The sequence below is a fragment of the Ipomoea triloba genome, chromosome 10 (assembly GCF_003576645.1).
Source record: "Ipomoea triloba cultivar NCNSP0323 chromosome 10, ASM357664v1".
NCBI classification, from domain to species: Eukaryota; Viridiplantae; Streptophyta; class Magnoliopsida; order Solanales; family Convolvulaceae; genus Ipomoea; species Ipomoea triloba.
In genome coordinates this window covers 25,280,082-25,301,673 of record NC_044925.1, presented here as the reverse complement: position 1 = coordinate 25,301,673, position 21,592 = coordinate 25,280,082, and the positions used below count along the sequence as shown (strand labels likewise).

General features: G+C 35.0%; 2 protein-coding genes and 1 pseudogene across 2 annotated transcripts; all 3 read right to left on the bottom strand.

Annotated features, from left to right (window-relative positions):
• Positions 1 to 7,184: 7,184 nt before the first annotated feature.
• LOC116032620 (ervatamin-B-like) lies at positions 7,185 to 8,703 on the bottom strand. Its single transcript, XM_031275279.1, has 2 exons — positions 8,210 to 8,703; positions 7,185 to 7,947 (listed from the first exon to the last, which is right to left on the bottom strand). The coding sequence occupies exons 1-2, from the start codon at positions 8,640 to 8,642 to the stop codon at positions 7,370 to 7,372; spliced, it is 1,011 nt and encodes a 336-aa protein (XP_031131139.1). The 5' UTR covers positions 8,643 to 8,703; the 3' UTR covers positions 7,185 to 7,369.
• A 2,899-nt stretch (positions 8,704 to 11,602) lies between these two features.
• Positions 11,603 to 13,157, bottom strand: LOC116032618 (annotated as a pseudogene).
• Positions 13,158 to 17,009: 3,852 nt separating this feature from the next.
• On the bottom strand, positions 17,010 to 20,696 carry LOC116031710 (U-box domain-containing protein 7-like). Its single transcript, XM_031273985.1, has 2 exons — positions 20,083 to 20,696; positions 17,010 to 18,079 (listed from the first exon to the last, which is right to left on the bottom strand). The coding sequence occupies exons 1-2, from the start codon at positions 20,529 to 20,531 to the stop codon at positions 17,221 to 17,223; spliced, it is 1,308 nt and encodes a 435-aa protein (XP_031129845.1). The 5' UTR covers positions 20,532 to 20,696; the 3' UTR covers positions 17,010 to 17,220.
• Positions 20,697 to 21,592: the final 896 nt, after the last annotated feature.

Below are 21,592 nucleotides of genomic sequence, written 5' to 3'. Positions count from 1 at the left end.
CATTGGATTTCAATTCTACTTCCCCTAAAATATTTTTCGCAAACCGAACGAGCATAACAACAACAACAACAACAATAATAATAGTAAGTAAAAAAAGTTGTGAGGGTATAATTGTCCTTCTTGTTTTCCATAGAAAACAAAATACCAAGGGGTGGCCAAGGAAAATGTTTTCAATTCCTCATTCTTGAGGAAATGTTTTCCAATAGAAAATATTTTCCATCCAACCAAACAAAGGAAAAATCTAATTTTCCTCAAATTCTAATACAACTACAGTTTCATTTTGTTTCAACTAGAGTTTCATTCAACATTATACATACAGTAGCCTTATTACAATGAGACATGTTATTGAATTTCATTTTATACACACCGTAGTCTAATTACAACACCACTAAATTATAATTCTAATTCAATTACTGTTTCATTGGACAATAAACACTCAAATATATGAAATTGTTATTCAGTTTCATTTTATATACAATATAGTTTCATAACAACACAACTACAATATCATCTTGATATAACTACAGTTTCATTTGATAATTTACCCTCAATATGTGAGACATGTTATTTAGTTTCTTTTTATACATATTGTAGTTTCATTTAAGCAAAACTAAATTAAAGTATCATTTCTATTCAACTTCACTTCTATTTGACTATATATATATATATATATATATATTCAGTTTCATTTTATACATACTGCAGTTTTATTTCAACACAACTAAAGTATAATTTCAATTCAATTACTATTTTATTTGATAACATAAACACAATATGCGACACAGTTTCATTTTAGATACATTATAGTTTCATTTTGTTATGAAAACACAAAAAATAAAAGATGCGTTAAAATATAATGATTGTTGTTTTTTTACTTAAAGAAACGGTGTCGTTTTCAAACCATGGTGCACGGTATAACAACCGTTACTTTCATATTTTGTATTTTGTATTTTTTATTACTGGGTTATACTTGTTTGGGCTTTGTTCCTTACGTACGCTATAATTTTGACAATTTTGTGACGAGTTGTGAGTTGTCGACCATAAAACATTTCATCGTTTCAAATAAAAGGAAAATGAAAGCAATTGTTGTACCATATCCATCAGGTTCATCTTGTATTATAGATTTTTAAACAAAAATTATGTGTTTATAATTGATACAGAGTATATTCTATATTTGTAGATATCATTTTATGTATATGTAAATAAATTAATGACACATAATATGTTAATTAAAAACACATAAAATAGTAAATACAGACACATAAATTGTTAACTACAAACACATAATATTATTCCGTGTTGATCAACATATTATGTGTCTGCAGTTAACATACTATTAACAATTTATGTGTCTGTAGTTACCATTTTATTTGTATGCAATTAAAATGTTAAATATCTTTAATTTATTTACAAACACAAGATGTTAACTATAAGTCTATAATATATCATCTTGAGGTACGCTATTTAAAAATTATTTTTAACTAGGCTCCGCAATGTAGCCTGTTTCTTTGCCAAAAGAAAGAGAAAAATTTCTCACTTAGCCTGTTTAAATTATCTCTTTACTTTCAATTCCAATATAATGGGCTACTCTCACAAAAACACTTCCTTTCAAGTTTCAAGTAACCATTTCTGATATACTATTTTCCTACAATGTAATTCTTGTACGAAATTATATATAAAAAAAAATATTTCCTCCAAATTAAAATCATACATGTCGTCTGGAAAAATATTCATACTGACTGAAAAGTTGACCAAAATGATACCAAATGTGATATAATTTTGATAATTATAAGACAGTCTTATAATTATTGATGAGCACAGATGATGAGTGTAAAAGGGTGTAATGTCGTTCCGCTGAGGATTGGGGTTATGGCACGAAATTGTGTGAATTACCAGGCACTAGATTATGTGAATTTATAGAATCCAAGCAACAAAGACTGAATGATGTAAAAAGGAAGCAATTGATTAATGTGTAAACAGTATGATAAAAGTATGGGCCAGATTAGGGGGATTGTAACCTTGATGTTCTAACAAACTCAGGATTAGAGAAAGAATAATTAACCAAGGGATATATGGGCAATGCACAAAAGAATTCTATTCAGCTACTTTCGTAATCAATAAGAGAATTAGGCTAAGATTGCCCCACTGTCGTGATGCATCAATCATAACCTTAAGCACCTAAGCATTGTAAGCCCCCAAAATTACCTCTACTTTCATAGCAGGAAAATTAGGTTGAAATTGGTAAGGCTCGAGGTCTCCATCCAACTGTCGTTGTAATGAATCCCTCTCCTAGACTAGCAATTAATTGTGGCCACAAACCAATAACTAGTGCAAAGAAATCCCCAAATCAACATAAACCCTAGGTAAAAGATTCAATCCCTTTATGCAATTAATCATAAATCGAACATCAAGATTGACAATGGACCCCTAATCCAAACCCATAAACGAATTACTCCCTCATGATGGGAGTAAACACAGCAAAGCAAGAATTAAAGATGGAAGACATGGCTGCAATATTAAAGAATAAAAAGGCAAACTTTACTAACAATTCTTCNGCTATAATTTTGACAATTTTGTGACGAGTTGTGAGTTGTCGACCATAAAACATTTCATCGTTTCAAATAAAAGGAAAATGAAAGCAATTGTTGTACCATATCCATCAGGTTCATCTTGTATTATAGATTTTTAAACAAAAATTATGTGTTTATAATTGATACAGAGTATATTCTATATTTGTAGATATCATTTTATGTATATGTAAATAAATTAATGACACATAATATGTTAATTAAAAACACATAAAATAGTAAATACAGACACATAAATTGTTAACTACAAACACATAATATTATTCCGTGTTGATCAACATATTATGTGTCTGCAGTTAACATACTATTAACAATTTATGTGTCTGTAGTTACCATTTTATTTGTATGCAATTAAAATGTTAAATATCTTTAATTTATTTACAAACACAAGATGTTAACTATAAGTCTATAATATATCATCTTGAGGTACGCTATTTAAAAATTATTTTTAACTAGGCTCCGCAATGTAGCCTGTTTCTTTGCCAAAAGAAAGAGAAAAATTTCTCACTTAGCCTGTTTAAATTATCTCTTTACTTTCAATTCCAATATAATGGGCTACTCTCACAAAAACACTTCCTTTCAAGTTTCAAGTAACCATTTCTGATATACTATTTTCCTACAATGTAATTCTTGTACGAAATTATATATAAAAAAAAATATTTCCTCCAAATTAAAATCATACATGTCGTCTGGAAAAATATTCATACTGACTGAAAAGTTGACCAAAATGATACCAAATGTGATATAATTTTGATAATTATAAGACAGTCTTATAATTATTGATGAGCACAGATGATGAGTGTAAAAGGGTGTAATGTCGTTCCGCTGAGGATTGGGGTTATGGCACGAAATTGTGTGAATTACCAGGCACTAGATTATGTGAATTTATAGAATCCAAGCAACAAAGACTGAATGATGTAAAAAGGAAGCAATTGATTAATGTGTAAACAGTATGATAAAAGTATGGGCCAGATTAGGGGGATTGTAACCTTGATGTTCTAACAAACTCAGGATTAGAGAAAGAATAATTAACCAAGGGATATATGGGCAATGCACAAAAGAATTCTATTCAGCTACTTTCGTAATCAATAAGAGAATTAGGCTAAGATTGCCCCACTGTCGTGATGCATCAATCATAACCTTAAGCACCTAAGCATTGTAAGCCCCCAAAATTACCTCTACTTTCATAGCAGGAAAATTAGGTTGAAATTGGTAAGGCTCGAGGTCTCCATCCAACTGTCGTTGTAATGAATCCCTCTCCTAGACTAGCAATTAATTGTGGCCACAAACCAATAACTAGTGCAAAGAAATCCCCAAATCAACATAAACCCTAGGTAAAAGATTCAATCCCTTTATGCAATTAATCATAAATCGAACATCAAGATTGACAATGGACCCCTAATCCAAACCCATAAACGAATTACTCCCTCATGATGGGAGTAAACACAGCAAAGCAAGAATTAAAGATGGAAGACATGGCTGCAATATTAAAGAATAAAAAGGCAAACTTTACTAACAATTCTGCAATATTAAAGAATAAAAAGGCAAACTTTACTAACAATTCTTCAAAGTAAATCTGATCCGAACAATGATGCCAAGCTTCAAACTCAATTCAATGATTTAAATCCGCTGTATTCTATGCTATGGAAAACTCTAAAGAAGGTAAAAATTGCACTAAGCTAAAACTAGGGTTCGGAGCCCTGTAAAATATCAGAAACGCGACTTAAATACTGGACAGCAGCCGGGTCACGGCCGCCATCACGGCCGTGATGCGGCGTGGCCGACTGCTTGTCCGTAGTGGGGATCACGGCCGGCATCACGGCCGTGAGGCAGGCCGTGATGCGGCCCTCTGGTCCTCTTCTGACTCCTTTTGTGTTCTGTTGCTCCTTTCCGACCCGGGGTGGATTCCTTATGTCTCGAAAACTGGTCCAAGATGACTGAAAATCCTTCCTTGGTTCCTCATTTGTGAATAAATTAGATATGATCAAATATAACACACAAACGAGCCTTAAATGTATCAAGGTAAAGAAATTAAGCAACAACAACTCTTGATTCATGGGGCAAATAAAGGTATAAAATCATGTGTATCAATTATCAAAATATTAATCCAAATGTGAAAAAATTAGCTGTCTGAAACCAAATGTAAGAGAAGTATAGTACAATACTTGAGGAATTACTAAGTAAAAAAAATGGTTAAATACAAAGACAAACTCTATTAAAATTTTACTTAGTTTATAGATATTTTATAATTTTACTATCTTTAATTCTTTATAATTGTTAGTTTTGGTATTTCATATGCAAAATAGAGATTTGACAATATTCTTTTTAAAATTTTTTCTATTCAATTGCAGCACATCGTCCCTAACTATTTTTTCCCTACACGATCCTGTTCAAATTATGTTTTTTATTTTACAAATGAAATATCAAAACTAAACAAGATTATAATTAAAGAAAAATATTAAAGGTTTCATTTGAGGGTCGGGACTACAGCCACTAACAAAAAAAAATAGGGAAAAGGGTCAAATAAGCCCTCCAACTTTACCTAAGGAGTCAATTAGGCCCCTGAACATTTTAAAGTAGCAATTAAACCCATCAACATTGTATTTTGAAGCAAAAAAGTCCATAAACCTGTTAATGACCTGTGATCACAGGTCACTAGGATTCCGGTCAAATTTCCGCACCATATTCCGCACAAAAGTCACGGGCGACCGTTCGACGGTCGCTGGTGACTCACTGGAGAAGGCAACCACTGGGTTTTGTGCCGGAATATAGCCTGAGTGTGCCGAAAATTTGACCGGAATCCTAATGACCTGTGATCACAGGTCATTAACAGGCTTATGGACTTTTTTGCATCAAAATATAATGTTGATGGNGTATTTTGAAGCAAAAAAGTCCATAAACCTGTTAATGACCTGTGATCACAGGTCACTAGGATTCCGGTCAAATTTCCGCACCCATATTCCGCACAAAAGTCACGGGCGACCGTTCGACGGTCGCTGGTGACTCACTGGAGAAGGCAACCACTGGGTTTTGTGCCGGAATATAGCCTGAGTGTGCCGAAAAGGCTGCAATATTAAAGAATAAAAAGGCAAACTTTACTAACAATTCTTCAAAGTAAATCTGATCCGAACAATGATGCCAAGCTTCAAACTCAATTCAATGATTTAAATCCGCTGTATTCTATGCTATGGAAAACTCTAAAGAAGGTAAAAATTGCACTAAGCTAAAACTAGGGTTCGGAGCCCTGTAAAATATCAGAAACGCGACTTAAATACTGGACAGCAGCCGGGTCACGGCCGCCATCACGGCCGTGATGCGGCGTGGCCGACTGCTTGTCCGTAGTGGGGATCACGGCCGGCATCACGGCCGTGAGGCAGGCCGTGATGCGGCCCTCTGGTCCTCTTCTGACTCCTTTTGTGTTCTGTTGCTCCTTTCCGACCCGGGGTGGATTCCTTATGTCTCGAAAACTGGTCCAAGATGACTGAAAATCCTTCCTTGGTTCCTCATTTGTGAATAAATTAGATATGATCAAATATAACACACAAACGAGCCTTAAATGTATCAAGGTAAAGAAATTAAGCAACAACAACTCTTGATTCATGGGGCAAATAAAGGTATAAAATCATGTGTATCAATTATCAAAATATTAATCCAAATGTGAAAAAATTAGCTGTCTGAAACCAAATGTAAGAGAAGTATAGTACAATACTTGAGGAATTACTAAGTAAAAAAAATGGTTAAATACAAAGACAAACTCTATTAAAATTTTACTTAGTTTATAGATATTTTATAATTTTACTATCTTTAATTCTTTATAATTGTTAGTTTTGGTATTTCATATGCAAAATAGAGATTTGACAATATTCTTTTTAAAATTTTTTCTATTCAATTGCAGCACATCGTCCCTAACTATTTTTTCCCTACACGATCCTGTTCAAATTATGTTTTTTATTTTACAAATGAAATATCAAAACTAAACAAGATTATAATTAAAGAAAAATATTAAAGGTTTCATTTGAGGGTCGGGACTACAGCCACTAACAAAAAAAAATAGGGAAAAGGGTCAAATAAGCCCTCCAACTTTACCTAAGGAGTCAATTAGGCCCCTGAACATTTTAAAGTAGCAATTAAACCCATCAACATTATATTTTGATGCAAAAAAGTCCATAAGCCTGTTAATGACCTGTGATCACAGGTCATTAGGATTCCGGTCAAATTTTCGGCACACTCAGGCTATATTCCGGCACAAAACCCAGTGGTTGCCTTCTCCAGTGAGTCACCAGCGACCGTCGAACGGTCGCCCGTGACTTTTGTGCCGGAATATGGGTGCCGGAAATTTGACCGGAATCCTAGTGACCTGTGATCACAGGTCATTAACAGGTTTATGGACTTTTTTGCTTCAAAATATAATGTTGATGGGTTTAATTGCTACTTTAAAATGTTCAGGGGCCTAATTGACTCCTTAGGTAAAGTTGGAGGGCTTATTTGACCATTTTCTCAAAAAAATATTACTTTCAACTCCAATATAATGTTTTTTGCAATGGTAAAAAGTTAGAAATTAAAATTGCGCAAAAAAATATTTAGACTAAAATTGCATTTTTCCAAAAATCAAAAGGTTTGCGGTATATTGATTTCTGTTCGTAAATATATTTCATAGTTTGGATACAGTAGTTCCATTTTGCATGCACAATATGAGTTTATTGTGCATGTAGTAGTACAGAATATTTAATTAATTACCCAAACATTGTTAGAGTTTGGGTTTAATATTTAATAATAAGGAACTAAGCAGTAGGGTAAGCAGCCCTAGTGGCAAGGCCACAGAGTCCACCCTCAGAAGTGTCTCTCGCCATTCTCATATACCCTTCTTCTCCCCAGCTTGTGCCCCATGAATTTTTTATGAGCCAATACTTTTCTCCATCCTCGCTCGTCCCATAACCGACCACGGTCACCGCGTGGTGGGACCCGGTCCCGCAGTCGCCGTTGAAGACGCCGGTGGAGTACTGCTGGAACTCCATCGACCCGATGGTGATTCCGACGGAGACGGGCTGGTTGATCACGGCCTGAAGCAGGGCGGATTCGCCCTGCTCCACTTCATTAAATCCGGAGATGCTTGCCACTGGGGAGCCTTGATTGTTGCAACTCATGCCCTGAGAGCCTTGGTATGGGTATTCAGATTCGGATACAAGGCCGCCGATGTCTTGTATCGATTGGAACGCCTCGGTGATCATGCCCCCATTGCAGCCGTAGCTTCTCTCGTCGCAATCCAGAAGTTGTTGTTCTGACAAGGAAACTAGGTTTCCGGTGTTGATCTGATGTATTCCTTCCACTGCTGCAACCGCCGTAAATGCCCAACATGCACCTAAACATCAATAATTTTGTGGTAATCAGGAAATCTGCAGTCACTATAGGAAAATATACACTAAAAAAATTACATCTTGTAATCCTATACTATAAGTAAACTATATCAGGTTTCTCATAATTGGTGGACCAGCTTTGCTTTTAGTGAAACTGTGGGTCAAATTTGAAACTTTATCAAGTCAATAGCCAGACCAACTTGATTAGGTTGACTTAGTAGAAGATATGCATTAATTAGAACATATAATAATATATTCATGACTTACCGCACTGAGATTGGTCTTTGACTTCGGTAACAGCCCCCTTCTCTCTCCAATCCAAGTTGTCTGAGTCACCAACGCTATTCCCATTCCCTATGGATGAGTTTCCACTTGGAAACCTAGTAGGGTGGAAGAATATGTTGTCTTGGTTAAGAAACATGGACCGAAACTCCTCGTTGCTCAAATCCGAAAATTTGTTAAGGCCTAACTTATAAGACCGGTTGCCAGCTTTGTTGAAAGACTCAACAAACTCTAAGTTTTGATTGAATATCCTAAATCTTTTGGCCTTTTCAACGTCATCCTTGTAAAAACGTCCATGATGAGCCATCCACTTCTCATGGCGTTGGATCAAGGATGTCTCATCAAGGTTTCGGGAAGTGGCTTGAAAAGCGCACATCCCGAAGAGAAAAAGGATTGCAAGAATGAATTTGAAGGCCATGGTGGTGTAGCTAGGTAGAGAAGCTAGCAGGTTTCTAGATGCTAATAAGATGTTGGGATATTTTGTGAGAATATTAGTTCACTACTCTCAACGATTTATAGTGCAAAATTTTTATGTAATATTATTGTTTAATGTATGCATGCATGCATGAATGCATGTAGCCGTGTGGTTTGGGGTAGAAATGGTAATCCATTCATACTTTGGTGGTAATCGTAATTAGCGTCCACACAGCTGTTGCGTCCCGTCCAAGAAATTGCATTACTAGTGCACAATTCACCTTAATATAATTATTATTCTTTCACATTATATTGTAATAGTATCATTAAATTTACTTTTTTTTTATGCACTTTAAAAAAAATGGAATAGCTTATCTAAAGTAAAACCGAAAACTTATATTGCATAGTTAATTATAAAATATTCTACATCTCAGTATCTCACTAAATTTATTAACTTGCATCAGCTAAGGGATCTATTTACTTAGTTATAAATATGATATCTATATTCGTTGGTTATTTCAAATATTTGATTATTTGTAACTGGAATAAAACCTCTAATGTCCCTGTTTGGCAGACACCTTTTTGATTAGTTATTTTAACACAAAAGCTAATTTTTAGAAAGTTTGTATGTTCTGTAATATTTTTTGGATGAGAATCAAAGTCTTACCTCATCTAAAGAATATTCCAGTAATAATTCTCATGTTTTTTGGATGACGAGAGGAATCTATAGCCACTACTCAAAAGTGTACACGAAGTAAATCAACTACTCTATAATAGTTCACAAATCACACTAAAGAGATAATCTGTATTAGGAAGATCATGCATGTGCGACGAGTTCAATCGGGGGAGTGTTGAGAAGAATTGCACTTGTGACATAACGAACAATAAATTTGTCTACCATAAGGATACATTGAAGAGAGTGGGGTTGTCAAACACCTAAAGACCTCGATCATGGTATCTACTGGAAATCTACCTTATAACAGTATGGTTATCAGGTCAACAGTTTAATCAATTTGGTTGAGTTGTTCCAATTAAAAGCCTTTTAGTAGTGAAGTGTAAGGTTTTGTAGCAGAACTCTTTAGTGTTACTGTATTAGTATGTTCTACCGCGTACCGCAGATGGCGGAGATCGTTAAGCAATGATTGTATAGTTGATGATTTATTACAAACAATTGCGATGACTTCATCATCAAATAATTAAATTGATTGTCTTGTGAAGTACGTATATATACAGTGGCACCGATTTTAAATTGGAAAATTGACCACGTCTTTCTATAACTTTTTTGTTTGCCGTATGGGATTGAAAGCCGAGTGCATGAAAAAGTTGTGGGAATGTGGAAAATTTGAGCCAAACACAAGACGCTGCACAAAAAGTTTTTTTTCTTTTTTTTTTTTTTTTGCAAATTAAGAATGAATAAGTCTTTTGTGTAATTGTCTCATATGAAAAATGGAACTCATAAATCTTTCTTAACCTTTCTCTTTTACCTTGTTTGGATAATGATGGATTCGCAATTTTGACTTAGTCAAACAGTTAAAATTTTTGTTTAATAAGACAACGATTTGGAACCACATTTTTACTCTAAACCGTTGAAACCCTAACGTTGCAAATAGCAGCGTTTAAGATTTAACATTTTGAAAAAAGACATTTCTTTCTTCAAATGCCCTTAATATTAATTAATTAATTAATAATAATAATGATAATAATAATAATAATAATAATAATAATAATAATAATAATAATAAATTGAACTAAGTATTGCCTCAAGTCTCCTAACCTCAAGTCTCCTCATATAGGAGACTTGAGGCTCATTTCTTCTTCCCATTCGATGTGGGACATCATCGAATGGGAAGAAGAAGGATTCGATGTGGGACATCATCGAATGGGAAGAAGAAGGCAAATTATGCTATTACCCGGGTCCACCTTACAAGGTGAACCCATGTTCAAAATGCGCGGCTAGAATAACAGTGTCGTTAGTGACACTGTTTCCTTAGTCAATGATTTTTTTTCTTGTGAATATAGAGTTTAAAATTTGTGAATATAGATTCAAAAATTGTGTTATACTGTTGAATATATAGTTCTATAATTGTGAATATAAAGTTCAAAAAGTGTAAAATATAGAGTTCTATAATTTTTTATATTGAGATCTAAATTGTGAATATTCAGTTCTAAGATTGTGAATATAGAGGAACAAATTATGAAGAAAAACGGCAAGTTAACACAATTTTTAAGATCAGTTACAGACAACGGTTGGACAAAAGTTTACACTTGTCAAATTCAGACAAATTATATTATTGACAAGTTGGGTGTTAAAAAGTTAACTTAGGGTGTGTTTTGAACCTGGAGGAAATCATTTTTTAGAAAACAACTTCTAGAATTTTTTCCGGAAGTCATTTTACGGAAATGGCTACACTACCCAGAATGGACCAAGGCGGTGAGTAAACAACTGGTTTCTGCCATAGTTTCCGACGGAAACGTGTAATAGTTTCCTCTGAAAATCTGTAGTGTTCGTGTTTTTTTTAAAAAAAAAAATTAATAACATTATTTTAATATTATTATCATTTTTTATATTTTAAATAAAATAATTAAAATGTTTAATTATACAATTGTACTCATTTTTTTCATAAAATGAACCAAACACACAAACACAATTTTTCACAATATATTCAAACACTGAAAATAAAATTACTTTCCGAAAAATGACTGTTACTTAATCTATATTTTTCAGCAATCATTTTACTCAAACTTTTGAAGTTAAAAAGTCTATTAATACCTTTAGACTTTTTCTATCACTGGGACGGTCAATAATATTGCATTCAATCATAGGTGATGTTTTTTTTATTTGACACCATTATCAGGCTGGGATGTGCACAAAACCAACCAATTAAACAACCAAATGCATTTACTTACCAAGTACGCTTAGCTCGAGTATAGAATATATTTTACGTATGAAAGTTAGATACAAACTCCAAGAATAAAAAAGCATATCATTAATAAATATTGACCTTATATATGTAAATTTCTTTTCTTAATATATTTCACAATCCAGATACAATAGTTTCATTTTGCATAAATAGTAAAGTGCAAGTACCTATAGTAGTAACATATATTTAATTAATTATCCAAACTTTGATAAAATATGGCTTTAATTTATAGTGACTAATTAAGCAGTAGGGTAAGCAGCCCTAGTGGCAAGGCCACAGAGTCCTCCCTCAGAAGTGTCCCTCGCCATTCTCATATACCCTTCTTCTCCCCAGCTTGTGCCCCATGAATTTTTTATCAGCCAATACTTTTCTCCATCCTCGCTCGTCCCATAACCCACCACGGTCACTGCGTGGTGGAACCCACTCCCGCACTCGCCGTTGAAGACGCCGGTGGAGTAGTGCTGGAATGCCATCCCGCCGATGGTGATTCCGACGGAGACGGGTTGGTTTGTCACGGCCTGAAGCAGGGCGGATTCGCCCTGCTCCACTTCATTAAATCCGGTGATGCTTGCCACTGGGGAGCCTTGATTGTTGCAACTCATGCCCTGAGAGCCTTGGTATGGGTATTCTGATTCGGATACGAGGCCACCGATCTCTTGTATCGATTGGAATGCCTCGGTGATCATGCCCCCATTGCACCCGTAGCTTCTCTCGTCGCAATCCAGAAGTTGTTGTTCTGACAAGGAAACTAGGTTTCCGGTCTTGATCTGATGTACTCCTTCCACTGCTGCAATCGCCGTAAACGCCCGCCGTAAACGCCCAGCATGCACCTGGAGATCCATATCATCAAAACAAGCCACAATTATGACCTTTTTGCATGACTTTGATACCAAATTAAAGCATGTGCTCCATGCCTCCATCTCAACTAAAAGTCGATAGTTCGACTGCCGCACATTTATGTTTATATTATATTTATGTTCAACAGAGTTGCCCCTTACATGTGTTGTGTACATGTGGTTATGCTTGTGTTTGATTTGTGTATATGAATAAATTTAGTAGATATATACAGTAAATATATGTTTATTAACTATAACATATTTAATTTGTTACTTACCACACTGAGATTGATCTTTGACTTGAGTGACAGCTCCCTTCTTTCTCCAGTCCAAGCTGTCTGAAGCTTCACCAACATGACTCCCATTCCCAGTAGGGTTTCTTCTTGGAAACCTATTAGGGTGGAAGAAAATGTTGTCTTCATTAAGAAACATGGACCGGAACTCCTCGTGACTCAAATCTGAAAACTTATTGAGGCCTAATTTATAAGATCTGTTGCCAGCTTTATTAAAAGACTCAATGTACTCTAGGTTCTGTTTGAATATCCTAAATCTGTTGGCCGTTTCAACCTCATCCCTGTAAGAACGTCCATGATGAGCCATCCACTTCTCATGGCGCTGGAGCAAGGATGCCTCTTCAAGGGTGCGGGAAGTGGCTTCAAAAGCGCACGTCCCGAGGAGAAAAAGGATTGCGAGAATGAATTTGAAGGCCATGATGGAGTTTAGGTAGAGAAACAAGCTAGGTTTTTAGGGGATGGTGTGAAGTTTTGTGAGGATCTGTGCTCACCAGCCTTGATTATTTATAGGGCAAATGTTAGATGTATTATTAATGTTAAATGCATGCGTGCATGCATGCTTTACCCGTGTGGAATGGGGTAGAATATAATTATTAATACATACATGATTGCATACTTGGTTGTTCATCTTTATTAGCGTCCACACTACCCGTGTTGCATCCAAGATATTGTACTAGTAGTGCACAATATACATTAATTTACACGAAAATCCACAAACACTATTTGAAGGTAAGCTTTGGGTGAAACTTACTTTTTGTCCATAGCCAGCAAACCCAGCAAAGGAAAACATGGAATTGCTCATAGTTGACCAGTTCAAATTAATAAGACCAATAGACAGTTTCACAAAACTTGGATTTAATTCCTTATGATTATCAAGTCAATTCTTCAACTAATACTTGGCATTAATATAAATTTTCAATCAAACACGATATACAATTCAAATTCTTTTTGAAGTTGTATGAGTTCAATGAGGACATTTGTCACAACAATGCATTGTACCCATTACAAATTACAAAATTTTTTACATTCACTAGCTTTTGATGGTACTCAATACAAATTAATACCTTAAAATTATCCAATAACTATTATTCTTTCACATTGTAATACGATCTTTTGGTCCAAAACATAGTTAATTATTGAATAAATCGATTGCCTTATGAAGTAAGTAAGTAGTTGTCATGATTTTATTGGAAAATTGACCTCGTCTTTCTAATAATTTTGTTTTTCGTATGGGATTGAAATGCCGAGTGTCAAGGAAAAGCTGTGGGAATGTGGAAAAACTTTTTGATACGCGCAAAATAAAATTGTTTGGCAAATATTTTATTGGAAAAAGGACGACCTGATGCTCTTTCTTGCTTTTTGAAATGATGAATGTTACTCCGTAATAAGAAAAAGCTGTGGGAATGTCCAAAATTTTCCATGCAGACTTGGCTCCACCAACACAGACCTACTAGACGCATGGGAGACATGCGTTCTATCACGTACACAATGTTAGATAGACAAATAATGATCCTCTAATCCCTACAGTTTAGACAATAATTGCAGAATTTTTTTTGCTAGAAACGACAAATTGTCATTATTAAAAATTGATTACAACGTAGAATCAAGAAAAGAAAGAGAATTTTGGGTGAGGGAATGGTAAGAGTTACCTCTCAAAGTAAGGGGCTTCTTGTGCACAATAAGTAAAAGTTTAATTTTTGTGTTCAGTTGAGTTATCATAATTACATCCTCTCAGATGTTCTGTCAGGCCCTTTGTGAGGTTGGGATTCAACCTTTTGGGAAGAAAGAAAAGCAAGTGGTGTAACAAAAATGAGCAATGGTGAGTGTACAAGTGTGAAATGTCGTCCTCAAGGGCCGGAATTGAGGTTATGACACGCAATATGCAATCACAAAAAAACTAGGCACTAGCATAAGGAGATCAACAAGAACTTAAGAAAAACGACAATAACAAAGTAGAAAAAATACATATGGACAAGAGATAAATACAAATAAAATAAAGAAATATGACTCAAGCAAGAGGGCATTATCATCTACCTGCTTCAACAACATAACCTACGAGGTTAGGGAGAACAAATAACCAAAGTTAATTGGAATACACATAGGTATCCTAGTCTAGAGTAATTTCCGTGAGCAAATAAACAAGGATTAGAACAAGGAATTGTCTCACTCTCATGGTGTATCAATTGTCTCCCTAATTTCCTCCATTTTCATAGGAAAAATCGGGTTTATGCAAGGGATGGCTCGAATTCATTACCCAACTCTCATTGAGGCAATGAATCCTCCAAATGCATGCCAATGAATGTATGTGTACATCAAACATTAACAAGATATAAACACAAAACCTTCACAGACACATGAGCCCTAGGTTAGAGTTCTTCCCCTTTTTGCAATAATAACAAATTAAGCATCAATAAAGACAATACAACCCTAGCTCAAGTCCAAAAGCTATCTACTTACACATCATAAGCATAAATAAAGGAAGAACACAAGTATCATAAACATTGCATAAGAAAATAAAAGAAGGGAAAGAAAAGCTTATGTATTGAGATGATTGTAGAATCTTGAAATCCAAGTGTAAATCCTTCAATACAAGCTTCAAAGATGAATAAGAACCTAAATCTACACCTAATCTAACCCTAAAATATAAAAGAAAAGAGTAAAAAATAGTTAGGGTTCGAGTATATATGGTCGAAACCTTGGAAAATGAGTGAAAATAATGTTAAAAAAAGTAGAGACGGGTTGAAAATTCGCAGATCTGGGAGGCTTGACATGTCGAGAGTGATTATACTCTCGACGCGTCGATCATTTACAGAGTGCAAACACGGCCTTTGTACCAATTCTCGACGCGTCGAGAATCTCTCTACACTGGAACTTCGGTTTGTAGGTTAATTTTGACCCTTTTAACTTCAAAATTAGGATTCGGTCGAGGTATTCATGAAAGTTGTAGCCCTTCGAGTTTTCTTTGCATTGACGCAAGAATCAATTCATTTGGACATTCCTAGGCCGAGATATGGTCCAAATACTAAGACGTCGACGTGCAGTGCGTGAATTGCAACGCTTTGATCTTTTGCTTCTCTTTTGTTTTGATTTGTCCAAATGACCAACACCATTGAAAACACCTAGGCTTCCTTAGAAGTGGTGCATCCATTTCCCTAGCTTCATATTTGGCCTCCATTTAACTCCAATGCCCATCAAAATGTATGAAAATACCCATCTTTGCTTCCAAAACCTTCCAAACTCATACTCTTTGCAAAATAACATAAATAAGCATTGATCCTCATGAAAACTAAAATGATTAGCAAACAAAATGATCTAATTCAAGGGGAAAAATATGGACAAATAAACATTTATCAGAAAGAAAATTTTCTCTCTTGAGAAACGAGAGAGTTATATATATGGTTAAAAAATTCTAATTATACCATTTATTTTTTTGAATATTATGAAAAAAGAAAAAGATGGTAGTAATTAGTATAATTTTATCAATCACAGAATATGTTACGGAGTACAAAAATATTGCTTATGTTATAGTTCACTACAAATATTTTAAACAAATGAAAAACGAGATTATTCAATTTATAGGTGACTCAACGCACACATATGTCTAGATAACCAATAATTCGATGTTAATTATTGTCACTTATTATTTACATTTGTATGTTAATAAGAAGAAAACAATTAGTTTTCAAACAAAAAAAAACAATTAAATTTGAAGTAGTTTTGAAATTTTTTAACTTAGAGATGAACATAGAATTGCTCAAAATCCTCCAAGTCTCCAACCACTCCTAGATGCACCAGGACAAAATAGAACAAGAAGCCCCAAGCTAAGAGGAAGTCAATGACACCATTATCATTCTCGGGCTGGATGTGCACAAAACCCAACCAAATTCGTTTTGCCATAGCAGCCCAGTCCAAAAATAACTTATAAAATATTGAAACTTAAAATGTACAATGTCCCCCACCCAATATAAAATGCTGACTAAACCTTCTCATCTTACATACCCATTAGGCCATTACCTGCAACCCATATTTAGCCCAATTCCTTGAGACAACTACACCACTTTCTATTGATTTGAGGACATTACAAAAGGAAAAGAAAAATTCAAATTTACCAACCAAAAAACACGGAAATCATCACTTGTGAAAACCAAACTCAAATTCTTCTGAAATTCTTCCCCACAAAAAGAGCTCACCTGCCACTTGAGCTACCGGGTAAAAAATTTGTAGCTATGCTGCTATAATCTATAGGTATTTGTACACTTGTTGTAGGAATTGAGCCTCTATTATGCTATTGAAAGCAGTCTTAATTAGGTGATACTTCTCATCCACTAGACCAATGTCTTGGATAGACCTCAAAGCCGAACATTTGGTTTCACAAATAGATTGAAATAAAACTATGATTTCTCTTCAATAAAATGTTGTTTTTTCATTTGATATACAGACCAGATCAGAGGTGCACACCAGCAGTGCACAAGTACTCGAAACTAAAACAAGAAACATCTATCAACTCTGATCATATCATCCCTTTCACCCTGCTAGTAAGGCAAGCTCTTAGAGCTAGAGCTACTAACCAAAGCCGCCTTAAGCCTCGCAGACGACTCTCCTTCCCCGTTGGCTCGCCGAGTAATGGTTTCCATGTTCTTATACAAGCTCTGCTTCACAATACTCTTCATCAGCCTCTTCCCCTCATCCACTTCCCTGGGATGCACCGGAGAACCCATGGTCGCCGCTCTTCTCATCTGCGGCCCCGAATGAGGCCCCATCCTGCTCTGCCGCTCATCCTTGAACCATTGCAGCAGTTTCAGCGCCCGTTTCTGAGCCAATGCGCTGCCCAACAGCGCCACTTCAAGCAGAACCGGCACGATCCCCGCCTTCGCCATTTTCTCCCTCTGAATTGAGCTCTGGTGAGCCAAAATCATCAGAATGTAGACTGAAAGCTCCTGGCTTTTTGGGCTCTCTTCCCATGTCATGATCTCGATTAGGCTCTCGGGCATCGCGGGGCTGTCTTCCAGAGCCTTTTTGCCGGTTAAGGTTACTGCCAGGTTTCCTAGTACTGCCAGGGCCTTGTCGGAAACTTCCCTAACGGAACTTAAGTTCAAGAGGATGGTGACCGCCCCGTTTTTGACCAAGATTCCTGAGTTTTCCAGAACTGAAGATAGGTTGTGCAGTGTTGATAAGCATAATTCTCTGGTGTCGTTGTTTGTGCTTGATTCGAGGATGCTGACGAGAAATGGGACGATTCTTGATGTGTTGATGGCGGGTAACTGGGCGTTGGCTAAGGATGTTATTGAAAATAGGAGCTGTACAAATTCTTGCCTTGTCGACTCCTCCAAAATGTCCATTTTTTCTGGGAATTTTGATAGCAGTCCTGCCTCCACCATTAGAGCCTTATTCCTGGAAAGACAAACAACAAATCAGCTAATTAATGGTAAATCCAGCCAAGTTGGTCAGACTATTTACTGGGTAATTACAAAGTTACAAGTTTAACTTTCAATAATAGCAGTTTATTAATTTTCTTAGTTTGAGCCAGTCAGCTATAGAAAACCTAAGCTGATTTATGTCATTGTGATTTATTTTCATCTAGGATCATAATGGGAAGTTTATTCTGTGCAGACATGAATAAGCTGTGTTAGCCAAGTTCATATTTCCTATAATGGTGGTCCAAATGAAATTAAATAAACATGCCGTATACAGATGAAAATCATGCACAGAAGTCAACATGATTCCCCAAATTAGATCTGCATTGAAAATTGAAGGTCAACACTGCAAATTTTCAATTACCTAAGAGCTAAAGATATAGTATTTTTTTATATGATATGATAATGGAATCTACTCTATATATGGCTAGCTATCTGTTACAACTTACAATATCAATATTATATTCCTACAGCCAGGAAAGAATAACTTGTCTCCTCCTACCAATGCCCATAGTTCACTGTCAGCTAAACTTGTGGGGCTCAATAACAATTAATTAAAAATATAAATATATAATAATTATAATCTAATATACAAAAAACAGTACTATCCACATGCACCATATAAGGTGATGAGAAACTAAGAATAATCCATTAAATTGAATTAATACTAATTCAGTTGAGTTTCAACCGAATTTTATATAAACAACAACTCTTTCAAAGGTGTTGCTGCATACGCATAGATTGAAATATTTGACCATAAATATCTTTATATAGATACTCGGTAAGAACTAAATACATTTTGTATAAAATAAGGGATTCACCCAGCTATCCAATTTACAAGACCTAATCCCTTGCACTATTGCACAATTGAAAAAATCTTTATTGAAATTCACCTCTTTTAATACCAAGAGAATTATTATTCGATCACTTATATATCTAATATGGATTATTACTTGATGTATCAATAATCTGAATAAGTCAATTGATGGGGGCCGGGGTGGAAGCTCTCAGTCCTCCACTACAAAGTCAATTTGACTCATCTAACCATATCATCATCCCTTAAGCCAAGAATCATTATGATTAAAAAAAATACAATAATGGACAACCCTGTTAAGTTCATTGACAATTAATTTATTCATTATAAAATTTTAAGTTTGAATTTTTCATGAGAATTGTCTATATAGTTCATTGTGATCCATTATCAACTAGAGTTATAAATTAGTGACATTTTTACTATTCTTAACATATTTTTTTTTATGATTTACCATAATATAAATTTAAAAACGATAAATTATTCTGTAGACTCGCATTCATTTTTTACAATTTACATACTGAATATTCACAATTTATATACTGAATGTTCACAATTTAATTTGTGAAAATTCAGTGCAGTGGGCCAGCGGCAGCCGTCACGTGCGAGCGAACTATGACTTAAGTCAAAAATGGCCACTCGGGGCCCATTATGGTCATTTGGTTAGATTCCTTTTGAGTAGTTACTAGTTAGTTATAGACCCAATAGCATGACGCCACGTCATGAATGCACTGAATCCCACTAACTTAATCCTCATCAATGATAATTAAACCTGATTTAATTCGCATTAACATTTTTCGGTACACCAAGCAAATTTTTTAGTCTCAATAATGCCCGTATACCAAAATATTATCTTTGCAATTTTCAACTAACCTGGCCTAACTCCATTACATCAACTTATAATTTTCAAACATTTTAGAAAAAAAAATATAAGTCACATTTTGCATTATTCAATATTTGGTGTAAATGTGACAACTGACATAGAGATTTAAGTTTATTCTATACCTAAGGTTAACAATGAAGATCAGTTCCTTTCACTTAACCATATTCTCAGTTTATTATTAATTTTTTATAGATAATTGTATAGAGAAAAATGGAATAAAAATGAAGAGAGAGAATTAAATGAATAAATTAAATTAGGAAAATAATGATGAGATTAATGAGCTTACGTGTACGAGCCATTTGCGAGTTGAACCAATGTTTGAACCGCCAACCTCCGTCGCTCCGCCACGTGAGAACCGAACATAGACACCAACGGCGGAATAACACCGAGCTCCGCCATGGATTTCCGCCGCTTCAAGTCCAGCTGCGCCACCGTCTTAATCTCCATCGCCGCCGCCTCCTTCTCTTCCCAGCTCCCGAAGTGAAGTTTCTTCACGGACTTCTGCAAAACCGCCCATCCCCCATCGCTCTTCTCTTCCCTCTCCATAACTACTCCCTCCTCTCTCTTTCCTCCTCCTCCGATCACACCATCATCCGACGGTCTGTATTCCTTCCGGGAAGCCTTGACGTGCAGCAGGAGCCGTCGGATTCTACTGAAAAACCTTAGCTTTCTCCGGGCATATAACCATTTGGTAGTATGAACGGTTGAGGCGTTAGGAGATGTTAGAGAAGACATATATGGAGGAAGGGGGTGGTGGTTAGGGAGGATCAAAGAAAATTGAAGTTTGAATTTTGTTTGTATAGTGTAAATTAGTACGTATATGTCTGACTTTTGAGTTTTGATGAATATATATGGAGTAGTGCTATATGTATGAGACAAGGAGGAGAAGACTTTGCGAGTAAATACAAAGAGGAGAGAGCACATGTGCACAGGAGTAATTATGTCACTTTTTATGTGATCTGAATCATATTAGCGTAAGAAATTAAATATATTTTGTAATTTGATTGAATTGAAAGAATGAATTAAATAATGAGTTCGAAATAAAATGGGATCTGATCAAGACTCAATCAGTTGAATTAATTAGATCTTATTGTAAGATTTAAATATCAGCGTAGTATACAAAAATAATGTAAAGTTGAATTTGATCAAATTATGAAATGAATCATATATATCCATATTTTTAAAATCTTCACAGTGGTAGAATTTTTATATTAAGTTGCACATTGCTGATCCGCTCAAACTAAGGTCAATAAGCGGCTCATATTTTAAAAAATCATCAAATATAAAATTTTGTGATTATCAAACCAATTATTTAATCAATGCGAGTGCAGATATCTATCCATGATCACGTTACGTTGATCCTTTATCCTAATGAGAAATTAAATTTTTCTTAGCTCTACAACTATTCTCTGCCAGGAATTTTCCCTACGGTGGGTGGGGGTCGGCTCAACTAATAGCATAATCATTACTTTGTTGACAACAGTTTTAGTTGTTTTGTTTGTAACCACTAAATTTGTACACGATCATATGCACAATATGCTTAGTTAAAATATCCACAATTTGTTAATTTATTTTAGAGTCTATAAGAGAATGCGTATGGCCAAAGGCCTTGTGGTCAATAATATTCAAAAAAAAAAAAAAAAAAAAAGAGAATGCGTATTATTCTAAGTCCTCTAATTAATAATCTCTAAAAGATTTTAAGACGGAATGAAAATGATCATAGTACTTTTAATTTGATTATAACTATAACTTTGTAAATTTAACATGTCTCTAAGATAACAATTAATATTATAATT